This window comes from Armigeres subalbatus, chromosome 1 (assembly GCF_024139115.2).
Source record: "Armigeres subalbatus isolate Guangzhou_Male chromosome 1, GZ_Asu_2, whole genome shotgun sequence".
Taxonomy (NCBI): domain Eukaryota; kingdom Metazoa; phylum Arthropoda; class Insecta; order Diptera; family Culicidae; genus Armigeres; species Armigeres subalbatus.
In genome coordinates, this window is record NC_085139.1 from 20788372 (window position 1) to 20807757 (window position 19386).

General features: G+C 39.4%; 1 protein-coding gene across 7 annotated transcripts in view; it reads left to right on the forward strand.

The window, feature by feature from the left end:
- Positions 1–1621: 1621 nt before the first annotated feature.
- The window catches only part of LOC134222603 (F-box only protein 11), a 61371-nt gene continuing 43606 nt past the window's right edge, over positions 1622–19386 (forward strand). The window contains exons 1-2 of one of the 7 annotated variants that reach the window (XM_062701763.1): positions 1622–1920; positions 6556–7109. In XM_062701763.1, coding sequence (XP_062557747.1) covers positions 7019–7109 — 91 coding nt within the window. In that variant the 5' untranslated portion in view covers positions 1622–1920; positions 6556–7018. Of the gene's footprint in view, positions 1921–2091; positions 2358–6555; positions 7110–19386 lie in introns of those variants that run through there. The other 6 variants (XM_062701774.1, XM_062701781.1, XM_062701789.1 and 3 more) reach the window with 6 other exon arrangements.

Genomic DNA, 19386 nt, shown 5'->3' on the forward strand with positions numbered 1-19386 from the left:
GACATCAAGATAGGAGCCTTGGTGTTATTGCGAGAAGAGAACGTTCCATCCCAGCAGTGGAAGTTAGGCCGTATCACAGCCACACATCCAGGCGAGGATAAGGTGGTGCGAGTGGTCACCGTCAAGACGGCGAGCAGCGAGTTCAAAAGGGCAGTGACCAAGATCTGCCTGTTTCCGGATGTTGAATCTATGTGTTTTATGTTCTGGTTATACTTGGATAGTATAACTTTCATATATATGAGAATAGTATAGTGCGGAGCTATTGAAATTAATATTCTTGGACAACTTTTGTTTTGGTTTATTGAAACCATTCATCATTTCCAAAAACAAAACAAAAACAGGACAGAAAAACTCGCAAAAAATATTTATTCTAGATGAGCAAAACAGTCACCATTAAAAATGTTTTTAGTGATTCGGTGAAAGATCCTACAAAAGCAATGCAGGCACCGACGGACTTCGAAATATAAATTAACAATTGCTTATCATCTAAATGTTGATCAAGATTTTCAGCGACTCATATATTCCAATATTGTTGAATTTCATGTAAGGAACCGGTAATGTATGATTCAGTAATCTAACCGCATTGATGGACTAACTTGAGGACACTCATTTTGCTGCGTCCACTAGAAGAACATGCCCTGGTGTGTCAAATACGTTCAACAAGAAGCTCTTGCTTTTCACGTCCGGTGAGACCTTGCATCGTGTATCCATCATCCGTGGTATAAGAATTCGATATTGAATGTTGTGTCCGGAAGTTCTTGTTTGTTGATAAGGAACTTTCCTTTCTTGGTCGGTTTAATTAGAGGTTTTCAGTGAGCATCTTCCACTTGCACGACGGTTTTAACATCTTCATATACCTCCAGTTCCGATGAATATGTTTTTCGCTCGGTTTTTCCTCGCCCAAAAATTGACAGGATCACCGCCCGAAAATTAACAGGATCATAGCTTCGGCTTTTATACTAATCTCCGAGAAGGGTATCGGAACCAAAGTGTCATCATCTGAAATCGATGGCCAATAGTGCACAATAAGCGAAATTTTCTTCGGAAAACGATTCAAAAAACCAACCTTCAATGTTTGTTACCTACAACATCGTAAATCCGTATCCGTTTCTCTCCATCTGTGGTCGAGGCTTGGCAGTTGCCAACTGCCGAAACTTATCCTTAGTCCCGGATTTTTTTGGCCATTTTATTTTGAGCAGATAAGAAAAACTGCGTTCACTGCAATTTCAAACAAACTAATGCACTTGTTGAATAATTTTGCAGAATTCGATTAAAGATTAAATGATAAACTTGAGAAGATTATTATTTAAACTATGCCAAAAATAAACATCAAAAATATAAAAACCGATTTGTTTTTATACTATTCTAGAATTATTATATTTCTGAGTGTAGTTTTGACGAGCTTTGATAGTTTTGAACACCTTTTGAATAAATTGAATCATCCGTGTGCTTCAACATTCGAACTTCGAAAAATTCGACTCTCGTGTGCTGAACCCCCCTCTTGTTAGTGGTGTTGGTGTTTTGGTTTACAAAACAAAACCCGCATTGTGCAAGTATGCGTTCGATTTCACCGTCATGGCTGCTGCACATCAACGCAACGAAACCCACACAGCCACAACGACTGGGTGAGATGGTGAATTCGAATCGTGTCTCTCGGATCTGTGAACCAGCAGCAAATTTCTGTGCAGTCGCGGAAAAGTGCAAAAATTGTGCAATTTATGTTCGTCGTTCCGGGCCGTGTCTAGCGACGATCGCGAGCTCGTCGGGTGTACTGCCGTTGCGAACCGTTTGTGGCGTCCCGAGCGATCGCAAAAGGGTGAAAAATCGATCGGAAAAGTTGGGTCAAAAAATTTGGGTTTTGATGGCGGAGTGAGTGGAAAAAGAAAAACGCCAACCCCGCCCAATGAGACTAAATAGAAGGTGAGGAAGAAGACCAAATGCAAGTGTATTAGTGGATGATGAAAAATGTAAACAGCAAATGGTGACGTACATATTTGCACGGCTTCTTATGGGAGCTCGTTCGAATGTAGTAGTGAAAGATTTTTCGCCATACACAAAAGGCACGCACACAATATATGGATTTCCATACCTTAGTATTTATTTACATTGAACCCCGCCGTCGGCACTGTGGGAGTAACGAGGAACGAACGATCGGGTAGGACTATCAGTGACTAACGGTAGAGTGAGAGAGCAGGGGTGCAGTCGACCCAGCAAGGGAAACAAGAGAACGGAACTTTTTGGATGTTTGGTTAGTACGCGGGGAAAATGTGTTAGTGCAAGTGAAAGAGGATATCGTGCTGTTTCGTACATTGCGGTCCGATGTTTGTGTTCGCGCAATCTGTTTTTGTTTTGATTGTGTGAGTTTGTGCGGGGGTGGGTTGCGAAGGTGAAGAATTTCGTGGAAGTGCAAAAGAGACAGCACACATTTGGGGTCACGGCCAGCGTTGCCAGAATTATTTTATAACGTGAAAGTCAAATTCTTTTCATGTCAAATTCAGGATTGATTTTCATTTTGTAATGTAGGGTAAAATGCCCAATAGTGGATCCCCTAGTAGCGGAATTTTGCTCTTCCTGGCATAAGGAGTAGAAATTTTCAACATATTAAGTCTGCAGGATATCTAATAACAAGTTCTGCATCTCCTCTTCACGATACATACATAAAACACGCAAATACACGACGTTATTCGTTGAAATTAACATTTTAAAGTCTGACTGAATTCGCCCTATAGTAGACCCCCTGGGGGTCCATAATAGGAAATTGCTTCCCTATAGTCGACACTTCATTTGATTTTCATGTTCCATTTCGTGACGTTCTTCTTCCCTATTATGGACCCCCCAAAATATTCCTATAATGGACACTCTCGTGTTTATTTTTTATAAAGTTGTAAAAATTCATCTAATTTTACTTTCCATAGCATTTCCAATGCATGTAATCAAATCATAGGACTGTCAGGTAGGTTCTCCCGATGGAATTTCATAGCAACATGTTTACATTGTGCTGTAATAATGCAAAAATGGCTGGAGGGTCCACTATTGGTTGGGGGTCCACTATTGGGCACTTTACCCTAGTCGGCGGACATGCTCTTTGAATAACTGAAAAACCTTTAGTTCAATTTTGTGAATATTTTTTTGGCAGATAGACGCAACACAAATTTGGGTTACTACCCGATAAGAAATGCATAACAAAATTATAACTTAATTCTATCAACGGTTGTTATTAAAAACAACGTGTGTTATAATAAGATAATTAGATAGTTTTACGAAATATTACCTCGAAAGTAGATTTTTGTACAGAATAATTATACCAACGTTTGTTATAATGTTGATATGAAGGTATCAACCTCTGTTTTAATTGCGTTACGGCTTTAGGGATTGTTGATATATTTTTTGTTATTTTAACACATTTTGCTACAATATTTTTTTAAAATAAATAACTCCTTTTGTTAAAATTTTGTTATGCATTATTGCAACCGACAAAATTTGAATCGGTTTTAATTACTCCAGAAGGAATGCGATAAGTTAAGCTTTCCCGGTTACTATTTTCATTCATCCTTTGCTTCGAAGGATTTCCTTTTTATTTACTGCTAAACGCAATTAAAAATATTCGGACGGTAGAATTTTTCAAACAAGACATTCAATTATAAGTAAAGGTATTCGCCTATGGCATTTCAATGAAACTCTAAATAAAGCGATTTCAAATCAAAAATCATCTCTTCTTTAGAGCAAGCCTGATAAATAAATGAAAATAATTATGGCCTGTCTCGCACAACACACTCGAGTGCAACAGATTTCATTTGACGGAGAAACGATCCTAGTTGGACGTTATTGTTTTTGTTTGTCAATAAATCAAATCGTTTGAATAACGTTTAAAGTTTTTGATGAACAAATACATTCACATTCACACATTGAATCATAACTCAAATTATCCGTGATGTAATCCATGATTATCAGCATGAATAAAATGCTTCAAAATATTTATTCGCCAAAATGTAGTCGATAAACTTTGGGATACATTTATCACATCAAGTCAAATCCAACAGATGCAATTATCACATCAAGACAATCCAACATCGAGTGTTTACGTCCCTGTAAACAAATATTAGCTTGATTGCACAGAAAAAAAATATAACTTTTTAAAACAACAGAAATGCATTCCCACAATACACAAAACAGATAGGTATCATAGAACAAACTGCAAATTTCAAAGTAGGCTTTTTGTGTAGCAATAATCGACGAACGGCACTACCGTATATCCAAGGCGAAAGATAGAGACAGCAAAGCATGCGTTGCTACTCTGTCTAAGGCGCGTTTTTGCACAATAGGTGGCACAGAGAATTGTAGAGGAGAATTTATTATTACTCATTCAATATTAAATACAATCTGACAACACAGTGCCGGCAACGAAACATAGCCCGTAGGAGTCGAAAGCATAAAAAACATCACATCATAGCCCTATGTGTGCGAGAAAACATTGTGTGTATATCTGCTGTTATGAGCTGCAAGAGCCAGCCGAATCAGTAGCCAGGCCTGTGCCAGTTTACTGTTCACATCCACTCACACCAGAGCTAGACACCAAAAGGTGTATACACGGAGTTTGACCTTAGGGTGATCCAAAAACTTAATTTTGGAAGTCTTGGCGTTAAACTTCAAAAGCAATGTCATGTTGAGCTTATCGTCGATCCGCTAAGTAGCAGGGCCGACGGAAGTTCTTCATTGGTAAAGCATAACTCTAGCGTTCTGAGGGTCGTAAGTTCTGTACGCAACGAAAAAAGTAGTTACTTCTATTATATTTTCCAATAAAATGTTTTACATCCTCCGTATATACACATCGTTTATCAAACGTTGTAGTTAATGTTCATGTCTAGTTTTCAAATTCCCGAAAACAATAGGGTTTCAACTTTAATTGCACCAAACTAGAGTTCTTGTCTGGTTATCTTTTGTGGTTAGGTTAGTAAGTGACAACCAACTGACAATAGTTCACACAACCTCTACTCGATTAGTTAATTTGCTGACGAAGAATGTGTGTAGCTGTCAGATAATAATAAAACACTTACTTCCACTCGATGTGAATGTGTACGGTGGAAGCGTTGGTGCTGGAAATTAGATTTTAAATGCTTAAACGCTCGGTTCGGTCTAGGATGTTTTCGAATGAGAAACATTCTCAGCAGATGGTGTATCCATTTTAATACTTGTCAAACAAGATACATAGTCATGCAATTGGCTGGCATAGAAAAGCTTTCAATTAATCTGTGGAAAATGCGAATAGAAAATTAAATTAAAAAGTAGGTCAAGTCCCAGTTGGAATGTAGATTAAAAAAGAGGAAGAAGAAGATTGTGAATGCATCGAACATTGTGTCCTGTTTGAGAATTTCGGGTTCATCGGTAGTAGCGGAGATCGACGGCGGTCTTTCGTAGCTTAGTTGGTAAAAGTACCAGTCTAGCTACAGAAGCTCGTGGGTTCGAGTCCCGTAGAAGGAAAGTAAGTAATACAACTGCATTGCACTATTGACACAAGAAATCGCAGCCAAGTGTTCATTCACGTCTTCCACAGTTACTAACTACGAGTTTTCTAAAACAAGCTGCCATTTTTGCATTTGGAAGGGAGGTCGAGAAAATTTCCAAACCGAAAGTTTTCTAGACCGGACCGAAGTATAGAACCCAGCCGCTTTCAGTATTGTATTGTTTTGTAGCCGCGCATCAATATGAAATCGCCTGTGGTTTCGTGGGTCAGTGCTACTTCTGGCAGATCGACGTATTATTCGTCGTTTTCATGACCAACAAACTGTAGTTGACTGCTTCTGTTTTTTGATCAAAATATTATATTGAGATAGTAACCTGTTAGTTGTAATAGATTATGTTAGTCTTAATAGATGCTTTTAAATTATCATCGGGATTGGTTACGTGTTATAGACTGGCGATCCCCAATCGAGAAGGTTAATGGGATTAATTTGTATTGAAGAAATTGTATTTTTGCGTGAGAAAATATCTAAGCAACGTAAAAATCTCATAATCCCAACAACATAAACTAGTCCCCGGAACACCCTAAAGCATACGCTGGACTCGACACACAGAACATGCACACATAGGAAGCATCGCCCAGTGTGTATTATGCTTTCGAAAAGTTGAAAAATGGCCGCATCCAATTCGACGTCGGCTCGCCGCACTGGAGGACTGGTACCGTCGATTGCTGCTGCTCTACTGCTGGACACGGTTTTTCGGTCGTCGACGTCGACGTCGTCGTCACCTTCTTTGTTCAACCACGAATTGTCGGCAGTGCTGGTGAATTGAATCAGCTACGGTGCTCAAAATCTAGGCAAAACTTTGGCCCGAAAAGTGTAGCCCCAGCAGAGCCCACAAAATAGTCGTAATCGTAACGGGTGTGTGTATTTCAGGAAAATAAGGTTTGCACAACTCCGCCGAAGGCAAACCAAATAGTGGAAGGGCCCCTGCAGATTGAATGCAAAGTGTATTGAAAGTGTTCCGTGGTCAAGCAATTTTGTGCGTGTGAATTAATTGTAGGTGATACATATTTTTGTTCATTGTTTTTTTGTCCAGTAAGCATTTCCGGAAAGTTGGTGCACAATGAAAATTTCAGTGGCAATGTCTGTGGAAGAGGAAAATCTTGTACCAGATGAGCTAATAGCCGTCGAAGCAGCAGTAGGAAGCGCTTCCAGCTCCGGTGAGGTGTGAAAGAGTGCAGGCCCCATAAGAGAGCCATCGGAAAGAGTGAGAAAGGAAGCAGCTGGAAAATCGATTTGTTCTTCTGGCTCTGGGTACATCGTCGTCATCGTTGGTATACACAACTTAGGCTAGGAGAAGAGTGCATAAGCTTAAAATATATCTATACAGGAAGGACTGTGGTGTGTCTGTCAGAAAATAAACCCCCAAGAACAGCAGACAGCACAGACCTATTTCAAGTATCAACAAAAAGGCCAAAAGAACAGGGAATCCCGCACATACGAGGGCGGGGGACAGGCCGAGGACAGAGCACGGAAGAAAGAAGCCAACAGAGAGAAAAATGCCGAGTGCTTCGTTCTCCTCATCCCGGTCGTACGTGCGGCGATCCCGCAGGAAGGGAAATCGAATTCCATTGCCGTCGAGAACGTCAGGTAAGAAAATTTCAGCAAACGATATCCATTGAAGAGGGTTACGGGAATCGAAGTCCTCCTAACTGGTATAGAATGCAAGGATAATTCCTACGTTTGTGCAACTGATTTGCTTTGAATAAATTATGCAAACATATCTACCTGCGAATCCAAAATTATTTGATTAACATTCTGTAGCCCATCTACACATATAAAAAAACTGTTTTAACCCAGGATGTCGGACTACCTGAAAAGAACAAAAATTGTAAAATAGGACACAGACAGTTATTCCCAGCAATAATCTAGCGAGGTGATGAAAATAAAAATAATATGTAATTCATTCCATTAAAAATACTTGAAGGCATTGTACTACTACTTATAAGCAGAATAAGCCTTATAAGCAGAATCAAAGGCGCAAACTTACGCCCTGGGGATGTAAGACATTGAAAGCATCACTGACCGGATCGACAATCGCACCGGATTTTTTGTCCTAAGTCGGCTTGGACAAGTCTCGGAAAATTTCTTATATGATTAGACCCCATTGTTATGTTTGGCAAGCACAATGGTATACTATGCCTATAGAAGAAGAGAAAATTTCTCCCGGCTTGGTAACACCGTGGCTTTGCCGATAAGGCTACCTTCATTGCTAAAGGATGGATATTTTTCAATTAGTAAACGTAATTTTCAAATAATTTAATTCTCAAACGTCTTAAAACTTCCTTAGCCCAACTTTGACTTAAAAAAAAGTATGTGCGTTGTTCGTAACATAAAACATCTTCTATCATAATTATATTTCCGCTAGGCTGCAGAATTTACTTTCAATGGAATTGCTATTTGACGATGAAAGAGGCATAATTTTTTGAGCAGCGTGCAAGTGCGATCTAAAATGAATCCAAGAAGCGTTTCCACACTCTCCAATTCATATGGCGGTAAAATTATCTGTTTTTGTTTATTTACTGTTTGCAACACTTTTTTTTGCACTACTGTGTAAAATAAATTAAAGGACATCACCAAAACATCATGACTTCTCCATTCACATTGCTATCGGTGATCGGCTGACTGATTGATTGCAATAGCTGTTGGCAATTGATTGCAATAACTATTGTGGGCCGGGCACGTAGCCAAAATGTCGGATAATAACTCGGTGAAAATAATATTCTCGATAGCAATCCGTCTGCCACAACACAACTTCTTCTTCTTCTTATTGGCATTACATCCCCACACTGGGACAGAGCCGCCTCGCAGCTTAGTGTTCATTAAGCACTTCCGCAGTTATTAACTGCGAGGTTTCTAAGCCAGGTTACCATTTTTGCATTCGTATATCATGAGGCTAGCACGATAATACTTTTATGCCCAGGGATGTCGAGACAATTTCCAATCCGAAAATTGCCTAGACCGGCACCGGGAATCGAACCCAGCCACCCTCAGCATGGTCTTGCTTTGTAGCCGCGCGTCTTACCGCACAGCTAAGGAGGGCCCCTGCCACAACACAAGAAGGCTTTGTAGACTGCGCGCTTGCAAAAGGCTTCATTCCAGTGGAGGAATCTTTTGTGTACTGCACTGGTCACACTGGCTTTAGTTTGAATAATAAATGCCTTGCAGTTAGTTGACACAGACTAGCGAGCCGCCATGAAGTCGTCGACAATGCTATACTCACATCTGCTATCTGACTTTCAAAGAGGTCGTTGCTCTGTGTAGCCCGCAACTGAACGCCGATCATTGCTCAGATTCCTCATCAACATAAGCAGCCGAATCCTTCAAAATCCAAGAGATCAAAATGGAAATTCGCAGAACAATTATCGTAATGGAGTCCGTTCTAATCCATCCATTAAATTATTCCATCTTTTTGGGGCTTCGTGGTCGTGCAGTGTGGCTTCGATTTCTGGCCTAGTAAGACAACTTTTCGTAAAGCGGAAAATTCTCCACTGGTTCACTGGGTTCACTACTACACGAAATCTTCTCCACACGTAGGATTGTCAGCTGACCGGGGGGCTGTTGCCTTGTTGTCGTCAGCAGAAAAATTATTGTAACGTTCCTAATCCAGTCCTTTGAAAACTATTATATTATAGCTGTATCTTCATTTTCTCATTTTCTCATCCATACGTTTTGTTAGTGATTGTCGACATCCAACCGTCATACTGTCTGGTAATCCCAATTCAGCTATTCTTTTGAAATAAATGAAATCAACGTTGCTAAAGTCCAGACCTTAATTAATTGTAAGGGCGTCAACGGCATCATGCAGAACTTTCTGCGTGATCGGCATGGTTTTGGTATCGTTGTCTCGTTTACTCCTCTTAGCATTCAACTCCGTTTGGAATTTTTCATCGTTCCATTCATGTTTCCTCTGGAGTAAAATTGAAGAGAATATGTACTGAATGAAAGGATAAAACATTTATTATACTATTAGGGTGGTTCAAAAAATCTATTTTGCTCCACAGTGCTCATCTGATTCTTTACCATGTTCTGAGTGTCCTCTGAAAATTTGAGCTCAATTGGATTAAAACTGATTTAGCACAAGCCGTTTTAAGTTTGCATGCAAATAAGTATGGGGAAATTTATTTTTTCATTATACTATGACGCTTCCCCATCAAGCGCAGGTTAAGGTGATTATAGAATGAAGCCAGAAATCGGCCATTTTGTAAACCACGTGCTTTTCCAATATTTTTTTTCAAGCGCACGAGATATAAAAACAATAACCCGTATGGGGCTGAAATAATGGTAGATCGATTGCTCAGTTATGCTGAACAATCATAATTTGAGTTTCGGCACTGTACGAAAACTATTCCGCCAGATGTAAGCTTTTTGAAATGTATGTAGATAAACGTGTGGTGAATTTGAAATTCACCACGGGCTTCATTCTATAATCACCTTAAAAGAAAACCTATATAGCTAAAAGGAATACTCAACAGCTTTCACTCAGTGAAAACCGCATCTCAATTAATCGTTCCAATAATTAGTAATCGAATTTAATCTATACCGTGGTTTTGTGGAGCTAATTGCATAACTCATCAACAGGCAACATTGCTGCTCGTGGTGCGAAAGATAGCACACACAAATTCAGGCTACTATGTTGCACTGCACATTTCAGTGATGCCCTCAAAGAAGTTGAATGATCATGACTAAAGATTCGCAACCTGTCTTAAAATCGATTACTAATTATTGGGGTGGTTAATCAACATGCGGTTTTCGTTGGGTGAAAGCTGTTGAGTATTCCTTTTAGCTATGTAGGTTTTCTTTTAACGTGCGCATAATGGGGGAGCGTCATTAACAGTATGATGAAAAAATAAATTTCCCCATGCTAATTTGCATGCAAACTTGAAACGGCTTGTGCTAAATCAGTTTTAATCCAAATGAGCTCAAATTATCAAAGGACACTCAGAACATGGTAAAGAATCAGATGAGCACTGTGGAGCAAAATCGATTTTTTGAACCACCCTACTATATATAGTAGCCCTGTTTGTCTGTCCGGTGACTAGCCAAGCAGACGCAGCATGCGGGGAAATTGTTGAACCTCCCATTCATAATCGTAACAAAAACTGCACTTATATGCACAAGAACACCAACTTCTTCTCGATAAATGTATTGTTTCAAAACGAAATTATCGAGTTAACTCACGTTGAATTATCGTAGTATCGTTATGAAAACGTGCGGCCATTGTGATAATTCAAGACAAAATTTTCAAAACGACTTATCTGCTTTTGTAAACAAAGATTCAAACGACGCTTTGACGAATCTGATAGCTCTCCCACGCAAACCAACACCATCAACAGGTAGCGGAATCCTTCACCTATCGTCGTTTGAATTTTTGTTTACAAAAGCAGATAAGTCGTTTTGAAAATTTTGTCTTGAATTTTTCGACACGTTCAAAGGCGTAAAACGGTCATTTTGATATGATCAAATGCAGCTTGTTTCGTGTAAATCTATTATAATAATATGCAATGCATATTGTTGTTTTTTAATTCATTAAAAAAAATACTTGTGGACCTATTTTGTTGTACGGATATTTTGCAGACACCCTGTATGATGCTCTCATTTAGAAATATGCTGAACCAAGCTTTTCTCAAAAAATAAGTCAAGAATTTACTGTTACTACTGACACCCGTATCATGCGTAGATTTGTATTCCGCACATTCCATATTAGTTGAAGCGACCTAGAATATGTCTCTTGCTCGTTCAAGTTTTGAATGAGTTGCAACGAAATGTGAGAAGGCGTCGATATTATGCTCGCAGTTTCCTAAAATTTTCTCTCGTACCTTTTTTTTTCGTTCACGTAGTTAACTTGAACAAACTGCGAAGCCGTTTCGTTGCAAGATTTGTTGCATCCAGGGTTTGAATCCAAAGGAGATTGAAAAATCTCTCACTTATCAGGTCTGTATACACTTTCGATAGGTAGCTTACCATGAGAGACATGTGAGACGTTTTTCGGAAGCTGTTAAGATAATGAACTGATTCGGAGGGCTATACCTCATGATAAAGTTATATTAAAAAGCGTCAAGATTGGGTGTACCGGTTCTGATTATGCATTTCAACTTGTTTTACACAGCTTTGCGAAAAAAAAGGTTCCCAACATAAAACAGAACTGCGCAATAAAAATCCTATTCGACGATATGACTATGCTGATGTCATATTAGAAATGTAGAGACAGTACTCGTTGATAGAAAACCCGATAGAAAACCCGCACGCGATGGCATATGAGCAAATCGAACCACCTTCCTTTTGCCAGTGAAGATATATCAGCTTCCACACTGATATTCTTCCCTCCCCCTTCATACGGAAGGTCGTGCGATTTATTACCATCACAAATATTGCCCTCCGCTCGTTTTCAAATCGACTTCTATAAAAACACTAGTTGACCCGGCAGACGTTGTCCTGCATAGTAGGCGAAAATACACATTGAGAACTGCCCATGCGAAATATCCATGCGAATCTTGATTTTAGTATTTCACGATTTGCTCAACTTTACTCGTAATTTTCGCATTAGGAAATATCATATAAACCCGTCGGAAACTATAACGAATGTTTCTGCTGAAGAAATGAAAAAAATCCATCCATCCGTTTTCGAGTTATGCGGATACGAACACAGACCATTTCATTTTTATATATAAGATTCATCATGCCTGCCGTATCCTAACGGAACTATCAATTCCAAGATCAATTCTATACTTTCGCCTCTAATTCTATCATGAACATGTATGTCTAGGTTTTCAAAATGATATTAGCATTTCCATATCATTGAGAACAAAAGGTTTTATCAAACCCCCAGATAACACTGAATCAACAATTTGACGCCACAATACACGGTTCGAGTCCGCATCTCTCCATCCTCGAATACGCCCCACGCTCGCCAAGTCGTTTTGTACCTGGTCTGCCCATCTCGCTGGCTGCGCTCCACGCCGTCTCGTACCTGCCGGATCGGAAGCAAACACCATCTTTGCAGGGTTGCTGTCCGGCATTCTTGCAACATGTTCTGCCCATCGTACCCTTCCGGCTTTAGCTACCTTCTGATACTGGGTTCGCTGTAGAGTTGAGCGAGCTCGTGGTCCATTCTTCTCCGCCACACACCGTCTTCTTGCACACCGCCAAAGTTGGTCCTAAGCACCCGTCTCTCGAATACTCCGAGTGCTTGCAAGTCCTCCTCGAGCATTGTCCATGTTTCATGTCCGTAGAGGACAACCAGTCTTATTAGCGTCTTGTACATGACACATTTGGCGCTGTGGCGAATCTTTTTTGACCGCAGTTTCTTCTGGCGCCCGTAGTAGGTCCGACTTCCACAGATTATGCGCCTTCGTATTTCACGACTGACTAACATTGTTATCAGCCGTTAGCAAGGATCCGAGGTAGACGAATTCCTCGATCACCTCGAAGGTATCCCCGGCTATCATCACACTGCTTCCCAGGCGGGCCCTGTCGCGCTCGGTTCCGCCCACAAGCATGTACTTTGTCTTTGACGCATTCGCCACTAGTCCAACTTTTGTTGCTTCACGTTTCAGGCGGGTGTACAGTTCTGCCACCTTTGCAAATGTTCGGCCGACAATGTCCATGTCATCCGCGAAACAAATAAATTGACTGGATCTGTTGAAAATCGTACCCCTGCTGTTACACCCGGCTCTCCGCATGACACCTTCTAGCGCAATGTTGAAAAACAGGCACGAAAGTCCATAACCTTGTCTTAGTCCCCAGCGCGATTCGAACCGTTGCTTTAACCAGTCTGGTAAGCTGTTCTCGTCCATAATTTTCCATAGCTCTACGCGGTCTATACTGTCGTATGCCGCCTTGAAATCAACGAACAGATGGTGAGTTGGGACCTGGTAATCACGGCATTTTTCAAGGATTTGCCGTACAGTAAAGATCTGGTCAGTTGTCGATCGGCCGTCAACGAAGCCGGCTTGATAACTTCCCACGAACTTATTCACAGCGGCATTAAGGATGGTGATCGCTCGAAAGTTCTCACACTCCAGCTAGTCGCCTTTCTTGTAGATGGGGCATACAACCCCTTCCTTCCACTCCTCCGGTAGCTGTTCAGTTTCCCAGATTCTGACTATCAATTTGTGCAGGCAAGTGGCTAGCTTTTCTGGGCCCATCTTGATGAGCTCAGCTCCAATACCATCCTTACCAGCTGTTTCATTGATCTTTATCTGTTGGATGGCATCCTTAACTTCCCAAGGTTGGGGCTGGTTGGCTTCCATCGTCCGCTGAACTGACGCAGTCATCTTCTCCGCTGCCTTGACTTTCACTGCCTGTACTCTCAGCGCCATTTAAATATTCCTCGTAGTGCTGCTTCCACCTTTCGATCACCACACGTTTGTTTTTTTTTTTGTGTCTATTAAAGAGACTTTCAGCCCGAGGCTGGCTCGTCTCCGATATCCACACGTTTGTCCGTCAAGTACTCCCATCATTATCACATTTCGACTCGTGGCACGAAGCCTTTGCGGGATGCGTTGAGCTTCTGATAGAACTTGCGTGTTTCTTGAGAACGGCACAGCTGTTCCATTCCTCAGCTCAGCTTATCAGCTCAAAGTTCACATCAAATTTACATAGCTGGAGATATAAACATTCCAATAAATATCATAAATAATAATGTTGTTCTACGATACAGAAGCCTTTTAGACTCCTATGATTGTATTTGTTCAAACTCACATGTAACTCGCTCTAGCAGTAATAATGTTTTGGATCACTTTATTATAAGGAAAGAGAACTGTGATGATGTTAGAAATGATACTATTTATTCGGATATTAGTGATCATTTGATTATAGTTTCATCAATAAAAACTTGCAATTCAAAAGAGTGTGTGGAACTCACAAAGACAATCATAAACAAAGCTAAACTAAACGATCTATTTACAAACTTTTTAAATAATTTGTCTTGCTATGAAGATGTTGACGAAACAATCCAAACAATAACATCTACTTATAACAGAATGGTTGCCGAATGTACTAGCATTAAACATGAAAAAGTAAAATAAAAGTTAAGCATTGCCCATGGTTAAATTATTATGTGTGGCAATGGATCAAATTGAAAAATAAATATAGAAAAAAAGTTAAAAATAATCCAAGCAATAATCACTTGAGAGATATTTTCAAGTATGTAGCCAACAAAACAAATAGTGCTAAAAAGCATGCAAAAATAAGTATTTTAGGCAACTTTTGGACACCACATGTCATGCCAATCTATGGAAAAATTTGAATGAAGTCATGGGAAGAAAGAAAGGTGTTGAGAAAACTGTTCTTAAACATGAAGAACACATAATCTCAGACAATTTTGAAATATGCGAAATATTTAACCAATTCTTTACAAACATAGGTACAAATTTAGCTGCTTCTATTCCAGCAAATAATTATAACCCTTTGAGCACCGTATCTTGTTTAGAACAATCAATCTTCTTGCGTCCAGCTGATGTCGCTGAAGTTAATTTAATTATGAAAGAGTCAAACGTTAAGAAAAGCTGTGGTTCCGATAAGTTTCCAGCAAGTATCGTCAAAAATAACGCGAATGTATTCGGTAGGATTTTAACTCAACTCTTCAATCAAATACTAAACCAGGGAAAATACCCTGATTGCCTTAAAACTGCTAGGGTTATACCTATTTTTAAATCTGGAGATGCTTGTGATACATGTAACTATCGTCCTATCTCAACTTTATCGGTGTTTAGTAAAGTCTTTGAAAAACTACTTGTCAATAGAATCATGGATTGTCTAATTAGGCATGATGTATTATATAAATACCAATACGGATTTAGAAAAGGATGTAGTACTACAACAGAAATTGTTGAGCTTGTTGATTTTCTGTTGCAAAATATTGATCAGAAATGTATTGTTGGAGGTCTCTCTTTTGCAGAAACTGGAGTGCTATGGTATACGTGGCCTAGCTAATGATATCATTCGTAGTTATGTAAACGACAGGAAACAGTTTGTAGTTTTGAACGATGCCCGAAGTACTCCAAGGTCTATTGATATTGAGGTCCCACAAGGGAGCAACATCGGCCCTCTTCTATTTTTGATTTATATCAATGATATTGGAAATCTACCATGAAAAGGAATACCGAAATTATTTGCCGACGACACAGCACTTTTCTACCCAGATACTGATGCTTTGTACATCATACAACATATAACAAGTGATATGAATTTGCTTATGAAATATTTTGATACCAATCTTCTTTCATTGAATTTGTGTAAAACAAAATACATGTTATTTCATTCTCCGAGGAAAAAAAAATAATCCACACAATGATCCATGCGTAGGAACTGAGGTGATCGAGAAGGTTTCACACTTCAAATATCTAGGTTTGATATTGGACCCTATACTCTCTTGGAACAGCCATATAGAGCAAACTCGAAAAAGAATGTCGGCTTTATGTGGTCTTATGTATCGTGTTAGAAAATTTGTCCCACAACGTGCACTTTTCAGTTATTATTATGGCTGTATTCATTATCTTTTACAATACCTCATAATCGTATGGGGTCATGTTAGCAAGTCCAATATAAGAAAACTACAAGTCCTACAGAATAGATGCCTAAAAATTATAATTCAACTGCCGCAATTATATCCCACCAGTCAACTCTATACAAACGGTTATCATTTCCACTTCGCGGATTATGCAAGTTACATACTTGTTTATTTGTGTATGACATGCTAAAAGATCAAAATTTGCGCTACAATATCACGCTTACTACTATGAATCACGGGCATAATACTCGATCCGCAAATAATGTATTACGTTCGAGAGCATCAACTTGTCTGGGTCAAATGCGTATCTCTTTCTACGGTCCATCTTCATATAATTTACTACCAGAATTTTTGAAAAACATAAATAGTCGTCTCTTATTCAAAACCAAATTAAAATTATATTTCAAATAAAAAATAAATGATTTCTTATTATAACTTGCCAGTCATAAATATGAAAATACACTCTTTTATTTAAATTTGTTTTACACTATATCGGCTTATTTTTATTATTTTTTGCTACTCTAATAGGGATCCCTTAAAAGGAATTTAATTCCACTGGGTACACCCTGATAAACTTATTGCGGTAATTGCTCATCACACATACCTTAGCATTTTAATTAATTTGTATTATTTGTTAGTCTTTTTTGTTTGTTTAAAATATTAGATGCGTCCATTTCCAGGAAGCTCTCTGTGCAAGTTTTTTTGTGTGGGAGAAGTGGTGGGCCATAAAAAAAAGAAAAAAAATCTCCTCGCACTCCGCTCCTTCTTCTGAGATAAAATCCAGGACCAGTAGCCTTACTCCTTTCAAGTGCGCTCATGGAGATGCAGAGGATTCCTCGGTCTCTTGTAGCAATGAGTGTCGAACTAATTTTCCTCTTCCTATCCAAATGACTGTGAGAACATAACCGGCATCGTTATTGGTCTTGAATTAAAGAGAGTCTGGAGCATTTACTGTGAGAATACCTTTCTAGGTCCAAGAAGACTATTCAATTGGTAAACTGGGTCAATGACGACTAGCAACTACGATGTGTACAGTCAATCAAGCTAAGCTAAGCTAACCCATGCTTATTCAGTTGTTGACTTTTAGTCGAACGCCATATGGCCAAAACAGAACGGGCCCCTTCTCAATCGACAATCGTTTTTTCAATAGTTTAGTTTCACATTAACTGTCGATAAAATTATATGAAAATAAAATAAAGTGTTGGTAGCTTGTAATGTTAGCCATCCGTCCATAATTGGTCTATCGTCATGAAATTACCAACGGTGATGCACAGATGTACGTTATTCATGGGCAAGGAATAGTCGTGAACCCCGCCGCCCTTCATAACTGTGCTGGTGCCTTAAGAACACCAAGCCAAAAGGCAGCAATGTTGATGGACCTAATGCGAGTTAAAAACATCTTTGAATCAGTATGCGATGGGTATGACAGCTATGCCAATTCTCTTAGTTTGAAGGCTCATGGTTGGGACTATAATATAGTGCGACTAAAACCAGTGAATCTTAAACGAACCTTCAAATTTTCTACCGCCAGCCAGTTGGTGTTATTAACGCTAACCCCCTCCACGCATTTGAACTGTGACATTATCCATTCAGTAATGCGCGTTCACTGAAGAGCATAAGTAGACTTATCCATCGCTGTTATGGCCTCCTCTCAACAGACGTCCCCAGCTAGTTTACCATGTGCCCACCTAAAGAAACCATTCATCACATTCTTCATCGCACGCACCACTGTGCACGGTTAGCTCCCACGACCAACAACCGACCGACGCGGCGACGTCGCTCAGCCAGCGCAGCGCGATCAGTGGAGGATGGAAGTTTATGAATGAATCAGCAAAACCACTCGCTTGGATGCCTGCCCGCCTGCCTGCGCGTTCGGATAAAAGTGTAACGCAAGTCAAATAATTTGTAAGGAAGGAAGGTTGAAAACCTGTCGCATGTTGGGTCGTCGTCAGTTTTCATCTTGGCGACGAAAAATGCACGTTGATGGGAAGTTGATGACACCGAAAAACGTTCATCACTGTTGATGAAACTGGATGCTGGGTGGCGCACAGTGGGCGGAACTTCGATTTGAGAATATGATATCTAGGCTACCGTGCGGGACCGAAATCCGTACAGCACCGAAATCCGTCCACCTCATGAGATATCAATAAATTAAAGGAGGTTAAAGGTAATTAATGTAGGAATAATTAATCTTATCCTGTTCAGATACTTGACAGTAAGCTTCTAGGGCATAGAATTGGAAAAAAGGCTTTGAATTTAAAACAACAAAAATCAAAAACAAATCTCCACCCACCAAACGCGGAGTTTGTGCCGCCATTTTGTTTTCGGGTAGAGCATAATTGCACCAAAAGTAAGTGTGTTTTAATTGCTAATTGCAAATCATTACATAAGATAAGCGGAATACAAATGGAAGGGATCGCTTCTAAAGGTGCGTATCGAACTATTTCCAGTGGTAGTTTAGTCAATCAGACTGTTTCAATTTAAATATTTAGTGAAGAAATAGCTGTACGGATTATGATCCTTTGATTCGAAATCCGTCCACGGTGGACGGATTTCGAGTCAGCAGTAGTTGATTTAATTCATTATTTTATCATGTTTTTCGGAGTTTTTAATGAGTAAATGTGAAACACTTCAAAAGTAGAAGCCTTCATGCGCCTGTGTCAATGACAAACTTTTATTTACATTCGATTCCTATTTTCTAATGACTTTTTCATATACTAAGGTGCTTAAGTGTACGGATTTCGATGCCCCACGGTAGAGATTTTACACTGGGGTCGATTTTTACTCGGTCTGATCTCGATTTACATGTATTTTCATAGATTTATAAATAATTTCTGTTTAATTTTTGAAATTTATTTTGTGGAATCAACACAATATTTTAATAAATCCAAAGGCCAAAACAGTCCGCATAAATAGTGACCCCAGTGTACAAATCTCAAAATGAATAACTTATTTTTCATGTCCAACATGGCGCTATTACTTCTTCTAGACATTTGAAAAACTAATTGCTTATAGCAATTAACTAATAGTTCTTTTTCAACTTACGCATCAAGTGTCTTGCTTCAATCCGCTAATGTCCAGTGTAATATCTCGCTGAGTAATCGAAAAATGGGAATAACATGGGTAGTAATACATTTACATGCGCTGATTTTACCCGACAATGCTGCAGTCGTCATCCTCAGATCCTTTAACTACATCTATTCCGGATAAAAATCTTGAAATAGAATTTCAGCAAAACAGTTTCATTTATTAGCTGAGTCGTATCATCTACCATAATAAAATAATCAATATGTAGTACATCGGGGGCCTTCCTTAGCTTTTGTCTTCTTCTTTTTTTATTTGCTTAGAGAACAC